The sequence below is a fragment of the Camelina sativa genome, chromosome 10 (genome assembly GCF_000633955.1).
Source record: "Camelina sativa cultivar DH55 chromosome 10, Cs, whole genome shotgun sequence".
Classification (NCBI taxonomy): domain Eukaryota; kingdom Viridiplantae; phylum Streptophyta; class Magnoliopsida; order Brassicales; family Brassicaceae; genus Camelina; species Camelina sativa.
This window is the reverse complement of record NC_025694.1, coordinates 6733340-6748620: the sequence shown is the minus strand read 5'-3', so window position 1 is coordinate 6748620 and position 15281 is coordinate 6733340. Positions and strand designations below refer to the sequence as shown.

Here is a 15281-nt window from a genome sequence, read left to right as displayed (position 1 = left end):
ATCTTCAACCTTTGCCTCATCCACCTCAGCCTTTTCCGCCTCAACTTCCTCTTCTTTATCTTCTTTCTTATCTTCCTTCTCTTTTTCTTCATCAACCAACTCCTCCTCATTCTGCTCCTTCACATTATCCACTTTATCAACAGTTTCTGTGGCTTTTTCTTCATCTACCAGCTTCCCTTCCTCTTTGATGTCTTCGGTATTCCCATCTTTCGTTCCATTTGACTTTTCACCTTCATGTTTTATGTCCTCCTCTGATTCTTTCCCAGCTTTCTTGTGGTCTGCTTCAGTACTACCCGTCTCTTTGGTGTCTTGCTTTTCATCATCTTTGGCATTGTCATCGTCTTTGGATTCCACATCCTTCATTACAGTATCTTCCACTGAAACACCATCATCAGTTTGCTCCTTCTTTCCATCTGCATCTTCGTCCATGTTGGTAGCCTCTGCTTGTCCCTCATCTTTTGTGACCTTAGCATCTTCGTCCACTTTTTCAGTCTCAGCATTGTCTCCATTGCTCTTAACCTCTGACTCTTTATCTTCCGTCTCAGCTCTTTCATCATCTTTCTTTATCTCAGCATCTATCTCCATTTTCTTTGGTTCAGACGTACCCTCATCTTTCGTAAGTTCTTGTGTTTCTTTACCTCCAGCATTCTCCACCTCCTTTTTCCCAGCCATAGCCTCTGTTGGCTTCTCAAGAGAACAAGTCTTGTTTGCTGTTGGATCAACGGTTGCCTTTGTGTCCTCCCCCATTTGTAAAAAACAGTTCAGTAGATCCTTCCACCAAAAACACTTCTTCTTGTAATCTAAGGCTGTGCATGAAAAATAAGTTCAGAGGATTATATATTTGCAACAAGCAGAAAGTAATGTTCCCTATTAACAAACTCAACATCTGCAGAACCATATTCAGACTCAATGAGTAGCAAAAAAGGAATTCAAATCTCATAAAAACGCATTGACTTCACACTGGCATATATGCAACAACAAAAACCTAATTCCACGAAACTCGACAAACTCAACATCTGCAGAACCAAATCCAGACTCAAGGAGTAGCAAAAAAGGAATTCAAATCTCATAAAAACGCATTGACTTCACACTGGCATATATGCAACAACAAATACCTAATTCCACGAAAACAAAATCCAGAAGTTGGCTGGTCAACAATAAGAGAAATTTAATCAAGATCTCATTCGTGATCCATAATTATCTCTTATTCCCACTTTTAGATCTGAAAATTGAAGAACTAAATGAAAATTTGATTGGAGAACTCCAGATTATACAAAGAGTTTGAAAATCTAGCAAGTCATTAATAAAAACCAAATCTCAAATCTCAAAGGTTCATCATTTATCCTCACTTCAATTACATTCTGAAGAAGCAAAGATCCCTCCTAAGCTTTAACGATGAGAACCCTCCTAAGCTTTACACCACACAGATTCAGACAAAACACAAACCCATCTTCATCACTTGAATCTCTCGAAATTTTTAAGTCAATCAGCGTCAAAATCATGCATTTTTCCGACCACTTAATAGAAACAGACAGTAAAAAAGACAAAAAATTCTCGAAACATCGAAATTCTCAGACAAAAGAAGCGCAGGATAAACCCTAACTTCTCATCGCAAACTAAACAAAACACAAAGAACAACAACACCAAACAACAAAAAGAACATGCGAATACAAAACCAAGGCTATAATAAAAACATAAAAAAAGCTCACAAAGATCTCAGTATAGTTGATGAACAGGGATCCTAAAGCAGAAGACTTTGGAATCTCACCTCAGTATCACAAAGCCTCGCCTCGGCACTGAGTTTGGGAAACAGAAGAAAAAATTTTAGCTTTTTGTTTTTTCTTTTCTATGAGAGAGATAAAATACAAGGATTCGGACTCAAAGCCTCTTTTTAAATACAATTAAATGCCACGTCAGATTTGAGATGAATCACCGCGGTTCAACTTATGATACCTCATCAACGGTCCAGATTTTATGTTTGATGCATCTCGTGGATCGATGACGCTAGTACTAGAGCTTTTGGTCCGGTTCCGAACCAGGTACCGAGCCAATACCTTCCTTTTTTTGGTCAAACTGCCAAAAAACTTCCTTGAGAGTTATATGTGTGAAGATTTTGTTCCAAAAAAATATATATTATACATTATCTAAGGATATTTTACCAAATAAAAAACGTATCTAAGGATTTCAATAGGAGTCTTCTAGAACCAAAAAAAAAAAATCTTACAATGTTTATTACTTTGTCCAAAGAAAATGTTTTTTTTTTACTTTTTAACTAAATTACTAATTTAATTTTAAGTTAACAAATGGATGAATTGGTAATTTTCTATGATATGATAGTTTGATAAATAAAATTGTCATAAAATAGCCGATAAAACATTGACACGTAACAATTAGGATAACGGTTATAAATTACTGAAATTTTTTTACTTCATTTTAATATGTAAATGAAGTTGATATGATTGACCAAATTATTAAAACAAAATCTTTTTGTTGAATAGTGTTACTTCTTTCTTAAGAAAAATTAATGAATACGCATAATGAATATTTTGGAAACTCTCTCATCTTTAAGTATGTTTGGTTTAAAGAATGCTAAATTGAGTAAATGGTTTTTAAGTGGATAAAAAAGTATGATAAATAGGCGATAAAACATTAATACTTAATAATTGGGCTAACGATTTTAAATTATTAAATATTCTTACTACATTTTAATTTAGAATCGAAGTTGACGGATTGACCAAATGATTCAGACAACAAATGGCTTCATTGAATAGTAGAATTCGATTCAATTTTCCGCAATATAATGATTGTTGGTCATCCGCTCCCTAAAAGCAATGGAGGCATTGGCTAGCTGAAACCAAGGTAAGTACTAAGTATTCTGCTCTGTCTTCCGGGTTGTAGGGGTTGTTAGTGTATGTAATCGTTGTGGAGACAGGTCCGCGGGGTGGAACGTTGTCCTCTGATCCGGAGCTCAGACTTTGAATATCTCATAAGTATTGATTTTTGTCATCTTCGCTCATTTTGCATGTTTGGAAAGATGTGAACAAAAAAATTTCTCTAAAATTTAAATAGTATTGATTAGAGTAGTAAATTTGATAACTAAATATTTAATTATTTACATAATGGTTGGAGTAGTAAATTTGATAATTTATTTAAATACGTGCATGGAAATACCTAAAACACTTATCTTCTGCAATGCAAAAAGTTTAATCTACTTTTATATAACTATCCATTTACGCATGTGCCTACTTACAATTGCATAGACGTGAGCAAAACGTGCTAAAATATAGCAAAACATAAGGAAACACATAAGCAAAAAATAAGTAAATTTTTTTTTTTTTTCAAGTGATAAACAATATAAATTATATATAGAATAATAACATTTAACTATAGTAAGTACAAAATAACACTAGATAAAATATATATATATATATATATATATTTAAGTCCAGTACCTCAATTTATAACGGTGATCTTAACCAATTTAGAACTAATGTGACCAGAAACTAAGGGATCAATGTTTTTAGTTTTTGTAGTAGTTTTTTGTTTTAGTTTTTGCAATAATCTATTTTGTTGTCATGTCATTAATATTCGTGATTTTGAAAAAAAAAATAAGTTATTCAATAAAAATGAGAATAAAATATTTAAACGATGGAGAATAATCAGAGCCGTGCCAAGGTATTTTGATGCCATAGGCAAAAAATGGATTGCTATATCAATAATATATAGCAAATATTATTATTATTATTATTATTATTATTATTATTATTATTATTATATTAGTGTTTAAATAATTATAATAAATATATAAAAATTTAAGTAGAAGTTTACAGTTCCATAAACAAAATCAATTCTCAACGAATAAGAAAAAAAGTATGAAAAACAAATGAAATATAAAAATTGGGTTGATCATATAATATATTTATAGTGATATACTGATATACAAAATGTTTGATCTAATATATAAAAATAATTAAGAAAGTTGGATGAAGATGAACAAAGATATACCGATTAATTTATATGTTATGAGTGGAGAGATTTTATTGTACATACTTAGGAATTTTTTGCATTACACGTTATACTATTTACTTTGTATTAGTCTCTCTAACTTAACTAATTTAATATAATATTAATACATATATGTTGGTGCACTGATGACTATTATCTACATATGTAGCTTCCTAAAGTTGTTAAAAAATATGTGATACCGTAGGTGAGAGTTTCTTATTTCATAACGTAGGCACGACTCTGAGAATAATATGCGCAGTTTCACCTTGGTTCTTAAACATGACGGTTAGCTCTGGCTATTTGGATCGGATCAAATTTTTCGAATTTTGGATTTTTCGGATTGGAACATATAAAATCCATTTAAAATCTGACTGTTTTTCGGATCGGATCGGTTTTTAATTTTTTTCAAAAAATCTGAACTGAAACCGAATCCATTATATATATCATTTGAAAAATAAAACCAAAAAGTTGAAACAGCTCAAATGGTGAGCGTGTATGTCCATTAGCCATAACACGTCTACGGTCCGAATCCTCCTCCTTCCATCAAATGTTTATTAATTTTTTTTAAAAGATCTGTTTATAGTTAATGGGCTTGGGTTAGAAGCCCAAAAATAATACCAATGCTCAGGGCTAGTGACGGTGGTTGCACAAATTTAGGCGATTTACAGTCTTTTTCTTAAAAATAAAAAAAAAATAGAAATAGAAATCGCCCATAACGTTGATCATCTTGGTTTTTTTTTTTTTTTTCAGCAGTTGATCATCTTGTTATTAATGTGTTTTTGTCAACATATCTTCACTCGATCATATAATTTCAAAATTATAATTTTGCTGTCAACATATCTTCAATCTTTTTCAAAAATAAAAAATAAAAAAATATCTTCAATCTGCTTGGATGATATATGTGCATCAGTGGATGCATGTCGACTGATGGCAAGGCCGGCGCTACTGGCAAATAGTTGTGGCCTTGTAGGCGTATCACGTATGGCAACCATTCATGAAATGATGCGGTTATGGTTGATTCACTATATTGATGTTAAATTTTCTGTCAAAATTATTGACAAAGACATATTGCAATATTGCTGTTTCTTGTTTTAAATAAAAACATTTGCATCTTGTAATGTATATTTTTACAACACATTGTTGGAACTCAATACAGGTAAGAAAAGTAAATATATATGGTGGAGGAGATAGTTTGAATCAAGATGAGCTCTCTGTTGAGAAATAGGAATTTATATAGAACAATGTCCCGTTCCTTTCCTAACCTAAGAAGAATCTCATAGTCTTTTTAAGGACCTGATTGTATTCTCCCTATGTTGGGCGGATAAGGGTAAGATGAATGGTTCAAGGACGAGATGTCACCATTTTGAGTCTCGTTCTTTGTTTCTCTCTGGCCATACTGATTCATGCCACTATTTAAGCTGGCATAGTAGGATGGCATGGGATGATTAGCATGAACAAACCTGAAATTGTCTTCATTTGGGTGAGTTTGGTTAACAAGTTGTTGATTCTTATGCTGGTGCTCGTTGGAAGTGTGGTTAGGTCCATCAGATGAGATTCCAACACCAAGATTGAGGCTGATGGTGTCTGTTTCATCGGGTCTGAACCGCGGCTGGATGTCGTGATTGCTGCTAGACTTTGAAGTGGGAACATCGTGATTGTGTTTGCCTTCATATGTTGTTATCACAGCTTTTGGATCATGTGATGCCCTCTCCACGTGTTTTCTCACTGGGCACCCAGCAGCTGTGCATTTGTAATAGCTCCTACAAAAGGCCGAGGAACATCATAAAACATAATATCTCCATCACAGTCATATATAGGTCACTAATACTTCATACTCCAAACCCAATTCCCAAAAGAACCAATGCACAAAGCAAAATAACTAGCTACCTTCTTGAACTGCAACTTATGCTTGTGTATGCTCATTCGAGCATAAAAAGAGATTTGTGCAGAGATATTTTGTTAGGGGATTAGTGGTTGTACAAACCTGGGATTTGGGTTTCCCCTTACGACTTTCTGTCCATATTTACGCCACCTATAACCATCATCTAGTATGTCAACCTCACTCAGAGTTTGAACAACAACTCGAGGCTCCCGGATGGGTTTCACAAGGGGAGTTATTTCCATTGCGGCATCCATCCTCCTGCATAAAGTTACAAGAAAGTTTACATCATGTCAAATCACAGATTCAAAACAATCACCTACATCCTTTGTTAAATTCTAAATACCTCCGTTTTGAGAATGGATCATCGTCTTCTGGGTCATCTTTATTCCTATTTGACGCAGCAGTCTCTCCACCATCGTCAGTTGCTGTGATAGGAGGTATTTCAGGGTTACCAGCTTGCTCATTGGGGTGAGACAAGTTGTAGACGCCAGATCCCTTCTCTGTATGCAGACATAAGGAGTAGAAGGAACAAGTTATCTACATTGTCAAGAGAGCAAGTGCAAGTTTGACTTAAGTTTTAGATATGATTACCATCTCGACCAGTTGAAGAAGGATACTTGTCTAGCCTTTCATCTTGTGCAGCCATACCAAGACCACCAGAGTTTCGGCGACCAGGTTGAGGTTTAGGATGGTCATGTGTACCCTTGTATATAATATCGGTGATCTGCCCATCATGAGATCTTTCAAATAACTTTTTCACTTCACAATTAGGATGTGTACATTTATAATAGCTCCGGGGAAATTCACTCCCTTTGACATGCTTTTGACCATATTTTCTCCAATTATAACCATCATCAGCCAAGATCGATGGAGTGCTTCCTCTGGAGTCATTTTGAGAAGTCTGGATTGATTCATCTTGATCAAATCCAGCAGGAATATCTGAGCTCGTTGATGTCATCTGACGAGGAGGAGTTGGCCGGCTTAGCTCACTTGAGGAGCCTGCAGCATCACTGATCGAAGAGGGTGAGTGTGAGGATCCATGGCCCTGGCCTTGAAATTGTACAGGTGGCTCACTTCTATGCTTGCCAAGCTCTGCATAAACCTTGAAATCAATAGAGATGTTTAGACAAAGTCATCACCCAACAATATACAAGAAAATTAAGAATTGTGAGCTTTTGGATACAAGGCTCCTTATGAAACGAATGAAAGACTGGCATGCTATTATATGTATGCAAAGGAGAAAGGTTTTACATGTTGTCCACTCTCTGAACAGTACATTACAGGCTAATCATTAAAAAAAAAATAAAACAGATTGTTTTGGACAATACCATATTGGATGCAGGCGGTCTGAACTCAAATTCACTGGACTTCTGCTCAGTAAAGGTGTTCTGATGGAACGCCCTGCCTGTAAAAGAACTTGAGCTAGCAGAAATGTGCACTGGTCGAGGCTTGAACAAAGAACCAGTAGTAGGGGAAGGTTCTGGCTGAAATTTAAAGAAAATTGGCATATTATCAATGGCATGTTTAGAACATAATACATAAAGACCTGAACATGATCTATCAATAAAGATATGTTATTAAAAGACCAGTCTACTAAAACAAAAGAAAACAAACTTATCGTTAAATCAAGGGATAAGAGGATGTAACTAAGAGCATAGCATATAACGTATTATCCATCACTTTGGTATTTGAACATAAGCTAAGCTAAACCAACAAAAATATTACTATATATCTCTAAAAATGGTGAACGTTCGAGTAAAGTAATTTTTCTCACCAACAGAAAAATGGAATTCATACACAGCTAACAAACTCCAGTTTACAAAGAAAGGAAAAAATGGAAAGAGCAGCACTAACACAAGCAAGGTCGACTTGAAGAAGAAACGAAAAAGAGCAAGAGGAGGAAATATATAAACAATCCAGCCCCAATAGAACATGATAAAGAAAAGGGTTTATTCCAGAGAACAATCTGAACGGACACAAATGCAGAATATATCAAGTAACAGGAAGAATCAGAATCTGAGCCAAAGTCTCTAACGTAAGCAAACTTATCATAGTGTTTTTTAATCACTTGTTAGGGATTAAGAAACAAAAATGGAAACTCAAGTCCAATGTATTTCCATGTGAGAAAGCAGAAAGCATCTAAACACACACACCAAACTTATAGAACCCAATTTAAGTAATTCCCCACTAAGGAACACTACACTAGAAAGAATCGTTTGCTCCACTTTTAAACTTCAACATGAACAGTGATCCGAATCAGAGTTGAAGCAACTAGAAACCGAAACAAGTGGGACAAAAATATCAATATCGTTATTCGACTGAATCCAATTCCAAACTCAGTTTTGCAACTTGGCACAATCCAATTTCACGAAATCAATCATTTAGGTCAGAGAAATGAAATCAGAAAACCTAATTTCACAAATCGACACCACAAAATGACTTGAAACTCTGATATTTACCACAAGAGAAGAAGAAGAAGAAGAAGAAGAGAGTAGAGAGTAGGAGATGTTGCCTGTACCTTGATATTGGAGATAAAAACAGGAGATTCCAAAAACGAAGTGGGACTCAACCCAGGAGGAATCGTGATGTCAGTCGACCTGGAGATCGGAAGCTTAGCCGGTGACATGAGCTTATACCTCGCACCTCCACCTCCGCTTCCTCCTCCGCCGGCTGAATCGTGTCTCGCCGCGAGATCTCCCGTCGCCGAGCGATCGACTTGATGAAACTCCTTCCGGTCATTAAGCTGTGGGTTCATTTCCACGGATTTCCACAAAAGATAGAAGAATGGAAGGGGAAGGAAGAGGAGAAGAAGCTCTCTCAGCTATGGCGTATTGATGAGAGCTTTTTTGCGCTCTGCGTGTGTGTGTGAAGATTATTACTATTATTCAGTGAAAGAAATAAGAAAGAAATTGACTTCACACCACTCTCTCCTCTCCTCAATTCTTTGTTTTAATTTCTTTTCTTTTTGCCCTTTATTTTTGTTTAATAGTATTTCTTTTGTTTTTTTTCCTTTATTTGGTTTGATCAATTTGTAAAAAGCAACCAACAAACGTTAAAGTTGACAAAAACAAATACTAGAAGCAACATGAAAAGAAAATTAAAATTGGCCGTTTAAAGTATAAATTTGTAACAAATTCTCATGGACGTTAGTCAAAATGAAAAGAAAAAAAAAATTGTATTTTGGTGATCTGCAACACACAAGTATCTCTTGTGAATGAAAGAGGCCAAACATCAATCGTATCATATCCAGTATTACCACCAGGAGATCAACATCATCAACAGATGAGGACCTCAGCAATTGAACAAAATCAAAACCTCCTAATTTGATCCGTGATAATGAGATTGATAATATAATCTGTGTAATATGTGTGAAGAAGCTTGGGGCCGTTCTATGTTTTTTTCGTTGGGTTTAAATGGGCCTAGGTCCTTGAGTCAAATTATATGGACCATAAATTATATTAATTTGCCTTTCGTCATGTGGGAATTAAACCAAAAAATATATATTTATTTATTAAAACAAAAAAAACTGAAGCTATTGGTTTTATATTTGTGGGGTTAGACTATCCTCATTAATGTGTTTCTTAGTTGTTTCTTAAGGCAATTTTTAATAATAAAAAGGAAGAAGAAACTTTGTTAAGAAAAAAGGAAAATTTTGTTGATTATTGGTAGAACCAAGTTAAGGTGTTTCTTAGTAATAAATATAGTAAAATAATAATTAATAACTTAAAATATTCAAAATTATTTTATATATCATAGAAACATATTTTAATAATAAAAACATAAAATAACATACAACATTTAAAATTAAAACACAAAACATTAAAAAAATAAAAACATAACACACAACATGAAAAGAGAACACACGAAAATGAAAGAGAAATGCCAAAAGAAATTTACCCCATTCATCTCATTTCACCATTCATATCGTGCCACATGTCCACTAAGAAACGTTTCTTATGGTTCTAAAATTAGAAACGTTTCTTACAATCCTTAGCTTTTTTTTCATTAATAATTAATATTTATACCTAAGAAATTTCCTAAGAAACATCTAAGGACTACCAATGAGGATAGTCTTAGTGGTTGTGTTCTACTTGCGTGGATAACAGTTAGGATTTATAATGGTGACATTCTGGATCCAAGTTGGTCCACCTCAAATCTTGTTATAGAATTTTTCAATTTTCTATTATTCATATTTTCTTTGGTTGTAAAATTTTTAGAATCGGTAAAAAGATAAGAAGAAACAACTAAAAACAGAATATGTATCTCTCCCTCAGTACTATTTCAATGTCGTTTCTGAATTAAAACTGATAAGAAACTCTTTTGTCCCCAGCCCTTTATTAAATTCCAAACGTTTTTAAATAATGACACTAGTTCGATTCGAATGTGGGTAACTTGGTAAAATGAATTTTTTTATATAAAAATATATATATATAATAATAATTGAATGGATAAAAAACATATGTTATGATTAGGTAAGATTTTAGAGTTACTAAATTACTCGTAATCTTTACGTTCTTAACATACGAAAACAAGAAAATCTCGACATTTATTTACTGTTTGGTAATTACAAATTAATAATTATATATATATATATACAATAATCTAGAAACGGAAAAGGTTTGCATGGAAAATTTCAAAGTTTAGAAAGGTGTTGTCCCCTTCACATAACCACACCATCATCATAATTTTGATCAAACATTTGACCAAGAAAAGGTGGTTTCGGTTTCAATATTTTTAGCTGTTTGGTGTACTTTGGATTTTTGAATTATTTATTATATATTACTATAGTATTTATTTTCCAGCACTTGGATTTTGAATTATTTAAGTTCACGAGGAATGGTGATATATCTTGTAGTACTCAAGTGCTAAAAGGACCTTTTTTAGGAGTGGATTCTCTTCAATGCAAGTGCTTAAAAATCTCCATTAGCAGTTTTCTGTTTGATCATAATCATTTTTATAAAGATGTATGTTTCTACGGTTTTATATGTTTTGAGATTAGTTAACAATTTGACATATGGTTAACTGCTTATACAAAAGTATTACGAGATCATCGAATGCCCCAAATTAATTATATTTTTTGGCACGTCTACATATTATTAATTAATGAATATAATGTAACCCTTGGATACTCATAAACATCATTATGCCCAACTATAGAACATTTGGGGTAAGACCTTTTCCACCACACAGGACAAGCTCAGCTGTCTATAGATCCTATCTTCTCCGTCTAAACATTTTTTATACAAAACTATATTTGTTTTAGGCATCATATAAAAATATGGCCACACAAAAGAGGATGAAAATGGTTGCTTTGCTTGGTATGCTTAAAAATGGTTGTTCATTTGGATTCCCTGTATTTGTATTTTAAACTTCAATTAATGAAACTCCTTTAACCAAAAAAAAAACCCCCTACATAACAGAATAATTTTGCCCTTATATTAAAAGATAAAATGTCAATGGAACAGAATATTTAAATGAGTAAACTTGATGCAAAAATAATACAATTATTTTCATGTAGGGCATATGATTCTATCTTTGTGATATAAAAAAGATAGTATCGAGTACCCAAATATTTAAAATATGTCAACGTAGACATCAAATGTGAAAAAAAACTCGTAGACATCAAAATATTCTGATAATGGGTTTCCTTACATTATTCTTATCACCCCTAGTTAGAATGTGTCATGCTGTTAATGAAGAAAACGTATGATATATGTTGTGGGTTCGTATACTAGAAGACTATTCACCAACGAACAAGAAATATATAAATGTGATAGTACTGGGAAATCGGTGTGGTGTTTTTTTCGGTAATTTTCTAACGCTTAAGTTAGTTTGATGTCATTACTCATTTGGTCTCTTGACCATACATATACATCCACCAGTGCTTCTTGTACTTAATAACAACATAACCACACTACTTATTGCCTAGTGTTAAGACTTAAGAAAGCAGAACATAATTTCCCTAGTTTTATATGTCAAGTTGTTTCGTGCTTTTGTACAATGCTTTCAACATCTCATAAATCGATTCAAATGACCAAAAATAAGATTCAAATGAACATAATCGCTAAAGTAAAATTTTTATGTTAAACTAAACATAACTACAAGTAAGTAATTTATTTAAATAAGATTACACGCATACGTGTTAAATAATTTCAAAATCTGAGAAACCTTAACAATATGTCTATTCAAAAAAAGATACATGTCTATTGTTTCTTCCATGGATCGTTGATAATTAAATATATTTATTTTTTTCTTATTTCAACTTTTTTAGATAGTGACTGAATAAATATTTATACTATTTTTATTTTATTTTATAATTATGCTTGTCATCTTTAAGTTTCACAAACAATTTAAAGTCATATTATGGCACGTTGATGACACCAAAAGAAATCATTAAACTACAAATTATGTTTTGAACAATCTTTCAATTTTAAAGTGAATTAGATAAAACTAAATATATGCCTAAAGTTGAAACATAGTTTGATTCCAAAGCAAGGAATAATGTGCTATATAAGGATTTGGTAAACATGCTTATGTTAATTCTTATTAACTTATTACTTATCATGACCTTGAAATAAAACAAAATGTATATTTATGGTTTGATATGAATGTAAAAATCTTTATTTTGTATATTATTATAGTATAACATAATTTCTACATAATGTAAAACCCATTTTTGTATAATATTTCTAATAGTATCAAATAAATAATATATATAAGATCATAGGAAATAAAGCTTTATAAGACAGTTTTCATAAAATTAGACATTCAGCTATACTAACTAAAATTTTGTTCACAAGTAGACAATAAAGTTAGTCTTTTTTAAAAAAAAATATACATGGCTTCAAATAAATGGGGAATTTATATTGCTGAATGGTGATGTTAGCATTTTGAAAAATTGTTATGCTGACTAAACAAAATAGTTTTCTGTGAATTTAATTTAATTTCTTCTTTTCAGATTCGCCAATACAATTTGTTTTTTTTTTGGAGAGAGACTCCATAAATGAAGAAAAATCCAAAAGGAAATGTAAATATTTTCACAAAATAATTATGAAGTATTATTATTGCTTAGAAAGTAAATAACAGAGATTAATATATTTTGTGGGAAAATATTAATTTTAAAAAAGGAAAAAGAGCTATCATCTTCCATCAAACTGTGTTAAGAGGGTCTCCCCTCTCTTAACAACCCTAAAAATAAGATTCTTATTACACCAAAAGAGAGAGATGCAAATCTCAAATTCTTCCCCCTATTATTACATGTGACTGTTGGTTCTTCTCTCTCTCTCTCTTTTTACCATCTTTGGCCTCAAGAGAAAAAAGGAATCCCCTTCTTAATGGATTTGGTAAATAAATTAAGAAAGCATTACGCACAATAAAAAAGGAAAGTTTTTTAATAATCTTTGAGAGATATAGAAAGAGAAAGAGAGGCCATCGTATTGATAAGAAGAAGGAGGAGAGAAAGAGCGAGAGAGAGAGAGAGAGAGAGAGAGAGTGGATGTCTTATAGAATGAACAAAACATCCTCTGTTTCTCTTGTCCTTGTCCCTTTTTCCAGATCTTAAAAAGGTTTTTCCCACATTTTTATTTATCATCATCATCATCTGGTTCTTCTTCTCCAAAAATGGTGAATTTCACATCTTTACAAGTTTTTGATGGTTTCTGTTCAAATCTGGCGTTTTTTTTTTTAATATTACTGTCTCTGCCCATTTTTGCCGTTTCTCTTACCGTTGATTTGTTTCTTATGTTTCATTTAACTTTTGTCTGAAGATTTATATATATATCTCTTTCTGGGTTTTATTCAAAATCCTTTTTTTTTTGATTGGATGTTTTTGATGATCCGTTGTCAGATTTGAAGAGATACTCAATTCCTATTTGATCGGGCACTAGAATTTGGATTCTGTTTCAAACAACAAGTTTGTCTCTTTTCCGTTCACGACTTCAATAACATGAATCTGGAGGTAAAAACTTGAACAAATTCATCATAAATCTCTAAACTTGAGCTCTTCTTTTGAATCTTAAAAACACGATCGTAGTAACAAAAACAGATTCGTCTCAGTATCGAATTGGCAATCGTCATTTATTTAGCAAATCTGATCCGTGTTTGTGAGATCGGATTCATGGATCGCGTTTTTTTTTTGCAGGAGCAAAAGATGGAATCGGGATCGGATCTGGGAAAGCTCTTCATTGGCGGGATTTCATGGGATACAGATGAAGAACGGCTGCGAGAGTATTTTGGCAAGTATGGAGATTTGGTTGAAGCTGTGATCATGAGAGACCGTACCACTGGACGTGCTCGTGGCTTTGGCTTTATCGTCTTTGCAGATCCTTCTGTTGCAGAGAGAGTGATCATGGAGAAACACATCATTGATGGCCGCACGGTTAGTAATCTTTTGGATCCGTAGCTTTCAAGTTCATCCAATTGTTTTTTTTTTACATTGATGAGCAATGGATTGTTCTAAAGTCTCGATCTTTATGTAATGACTTTGGATCTTATGGTGTCTCTACTCGTGAATTATCCTCCGTTGATGAGTCTTGAGCAATGGATTGTTCTAAAGTCTGGATCTTTCTGTGGTCATGCTCTTTTAGAGATCTGTTTGGTGTCATTACTCATGATATTGTCCTCTTCGATGAGTCTTACACAGCAAAGTTTAGATCTTTTTAAAAACTTCTTTTGTCATTAACTTCTGGATTTGCTGTTGCTGTTATAACTTGTGTGAGAATTTGTTGTTGCTTTGTTGAAGTGGCAATGTCAGTGTTAGATCAATGAGAAAAGAATGAATAATACTTCTGTCTTTTGTTGCAGGTCGAGGCGAAGAAAGCTGTCCCACGGGATGATCAGCAAGTGCTAAAACGACATGCCAGTCCAATGCACCTTATCTCACCCAGCCATGGTGGTAATGGTGGCGGAGCACGGACAAAGAAGATCTTTGTTGGAGGTTTACCGTCTAGCATTACTGAGGCTGAGTTCAAGAACTACTTTGATCAGTTTGGTACAATTGCTGATGTTGTGGTAATGTATGATCATAATACACAGAGGCCAAGAGGCTTTGGCTTCATCACTTTCGATTCTGAAGAGTCTGTTGATATGGTTCTCCACAAGACCTTCCATGAGTTAAACGGAAAGATGGTCGAGGTTAAAAGAGCAGTGCCAAAGGAGCTCTCCTCGACTCCTCCTAACCGAAGCCCGCTTCTTGGGTATGGTAACAACTATGGAGTGGTCTCTAACAGGTCATCTGCTAATAGCTACTTCAATAGTTTCCCTCCTGGTTATAACAACAATAATCTAGGCTCTGCTGGCCGGTTTAGTCCTATTGGTAGCGGTAGAAATGCTTTCTCTAGCTTTGGTCTCGGTTTGAATCAAGAACTGAATTTGAATTCAAGCTTTGATGGAAACA

At 33.5% G+C, this 15281-nt stretch overlaps 3 protein-coding genes across 7 annotated transcripts in view; 1 reads left to right on the top strand and 2 right to left on the bottom strand.

Moving 5' to 3' along the window:
* Positions 1-1877, bottom strand: part of LOC104720102 (myb-like protein X) — a 6326-nt gene extending 4449 nt beyond the window's left edge. Inside the window, exons 1-2 of the mRNA XM_010438069.1 lie at positions 1769-1877; positions 1-806 (exon numbers count right to left, since the gene is read on the bottom strand). Coding sequence (XP_010436371.1) covers positions 1-747 — 747 coding nt within the window. The 5' untranslated portion in view covers positions 748-806; positions 1769-1877. The remainder of the gene's footprint in view (positions 807-1768) is intronic.
* On the bottom strand, positions 5072-8807 carry LOC104717571 (probable WRKY transcription factor 20). 3 transcript variants are annotated; one of them, XM_010435163.2, is made up of 6 exons: positions 8406-8807; positions 7216-7371; positions 6479-6989; positions 6231-6387; positions 5990-6145; positions 5161-5765 (listed from the first exon to the last, which is right to left on the bottom strand). In XM_010435163.2, exons 1-6 carry the CDS (start codon positions 8640-8642, stop codon positions 5291-5293), a joined length of 1692 nt encoding a protein of 563 aa, XP_010433465.1. In that variant the 5' UTR covers positions 8643-8807; the 3' UTR covers positions 5161-5290. The 3 variants fall into 3 exon arrangements, with proteins under 3 accessions (XP_019086402.1, XP_010433465.1, XP_010433466.1); XM_010435164.2 differs by lacking the exon at positions 8406-8807 and adding an exon at positions 7662-7761; XM_019230857.1 differs by lacking the exon at positions 8406-8807 and having other exon boundaries at positions 5072-5765; positions 6479-6979; positions 7216-7319.
* The window catches only part of LOC104717570 (heterogeneous nuclear ribonucleoprotein 1-like), a 3376-nt gene continuing 1400 nt past the window's right edge, over positions 13306-15281 (top strand). The window contains exons 1-4 of one of the 3 annotated variants that reach the window (XM_010435162.2): positions 13306-13510; positions 13734-13844; positions 14028-14264; positions 14690-15195. In XM_010435162.2, the coding sequence (XP_010433464.1) occupies positions 13833-13844; positions 14028-14264; positions 14690-15195 (755 nt within the window). In that variant the 5' untranslated portion in view covers positions 13306-13510; positions 13734-13832. Of the gene's footprint in view, positions 13511-13733; positions 13845-14027; positions 14265-14689; positions 15257-15281 lie in introns of all 3 variants that reach the window. The other 2 variants (XM_010435161.2, XM_010435160.2) reach the window with 2 other exon arrangements.

Coding starts and splice junctions, on each gene's coding strand:
- LOC104717571 (XM_010435163.2), bottom strand. CDS start 8,642: ATGAACCCACAGCTTAATGACCGGAAGGAGTTTCATCAAGTCGATCGC. Junction 7,372..8,405: donor TTTTTATCTCCAATATCAAG/GTACAGGCAACA, acceptor TTTAAATTTCAG/CCAGAACCTTCCCCTACTAC. Junction 5,766..5,989: donor AGGGGAAACCCAAATCCCAG/GTTTGTACAACC, acceptor GGCCTTTTGTAG/GAGCTATTACAAATGCACAG.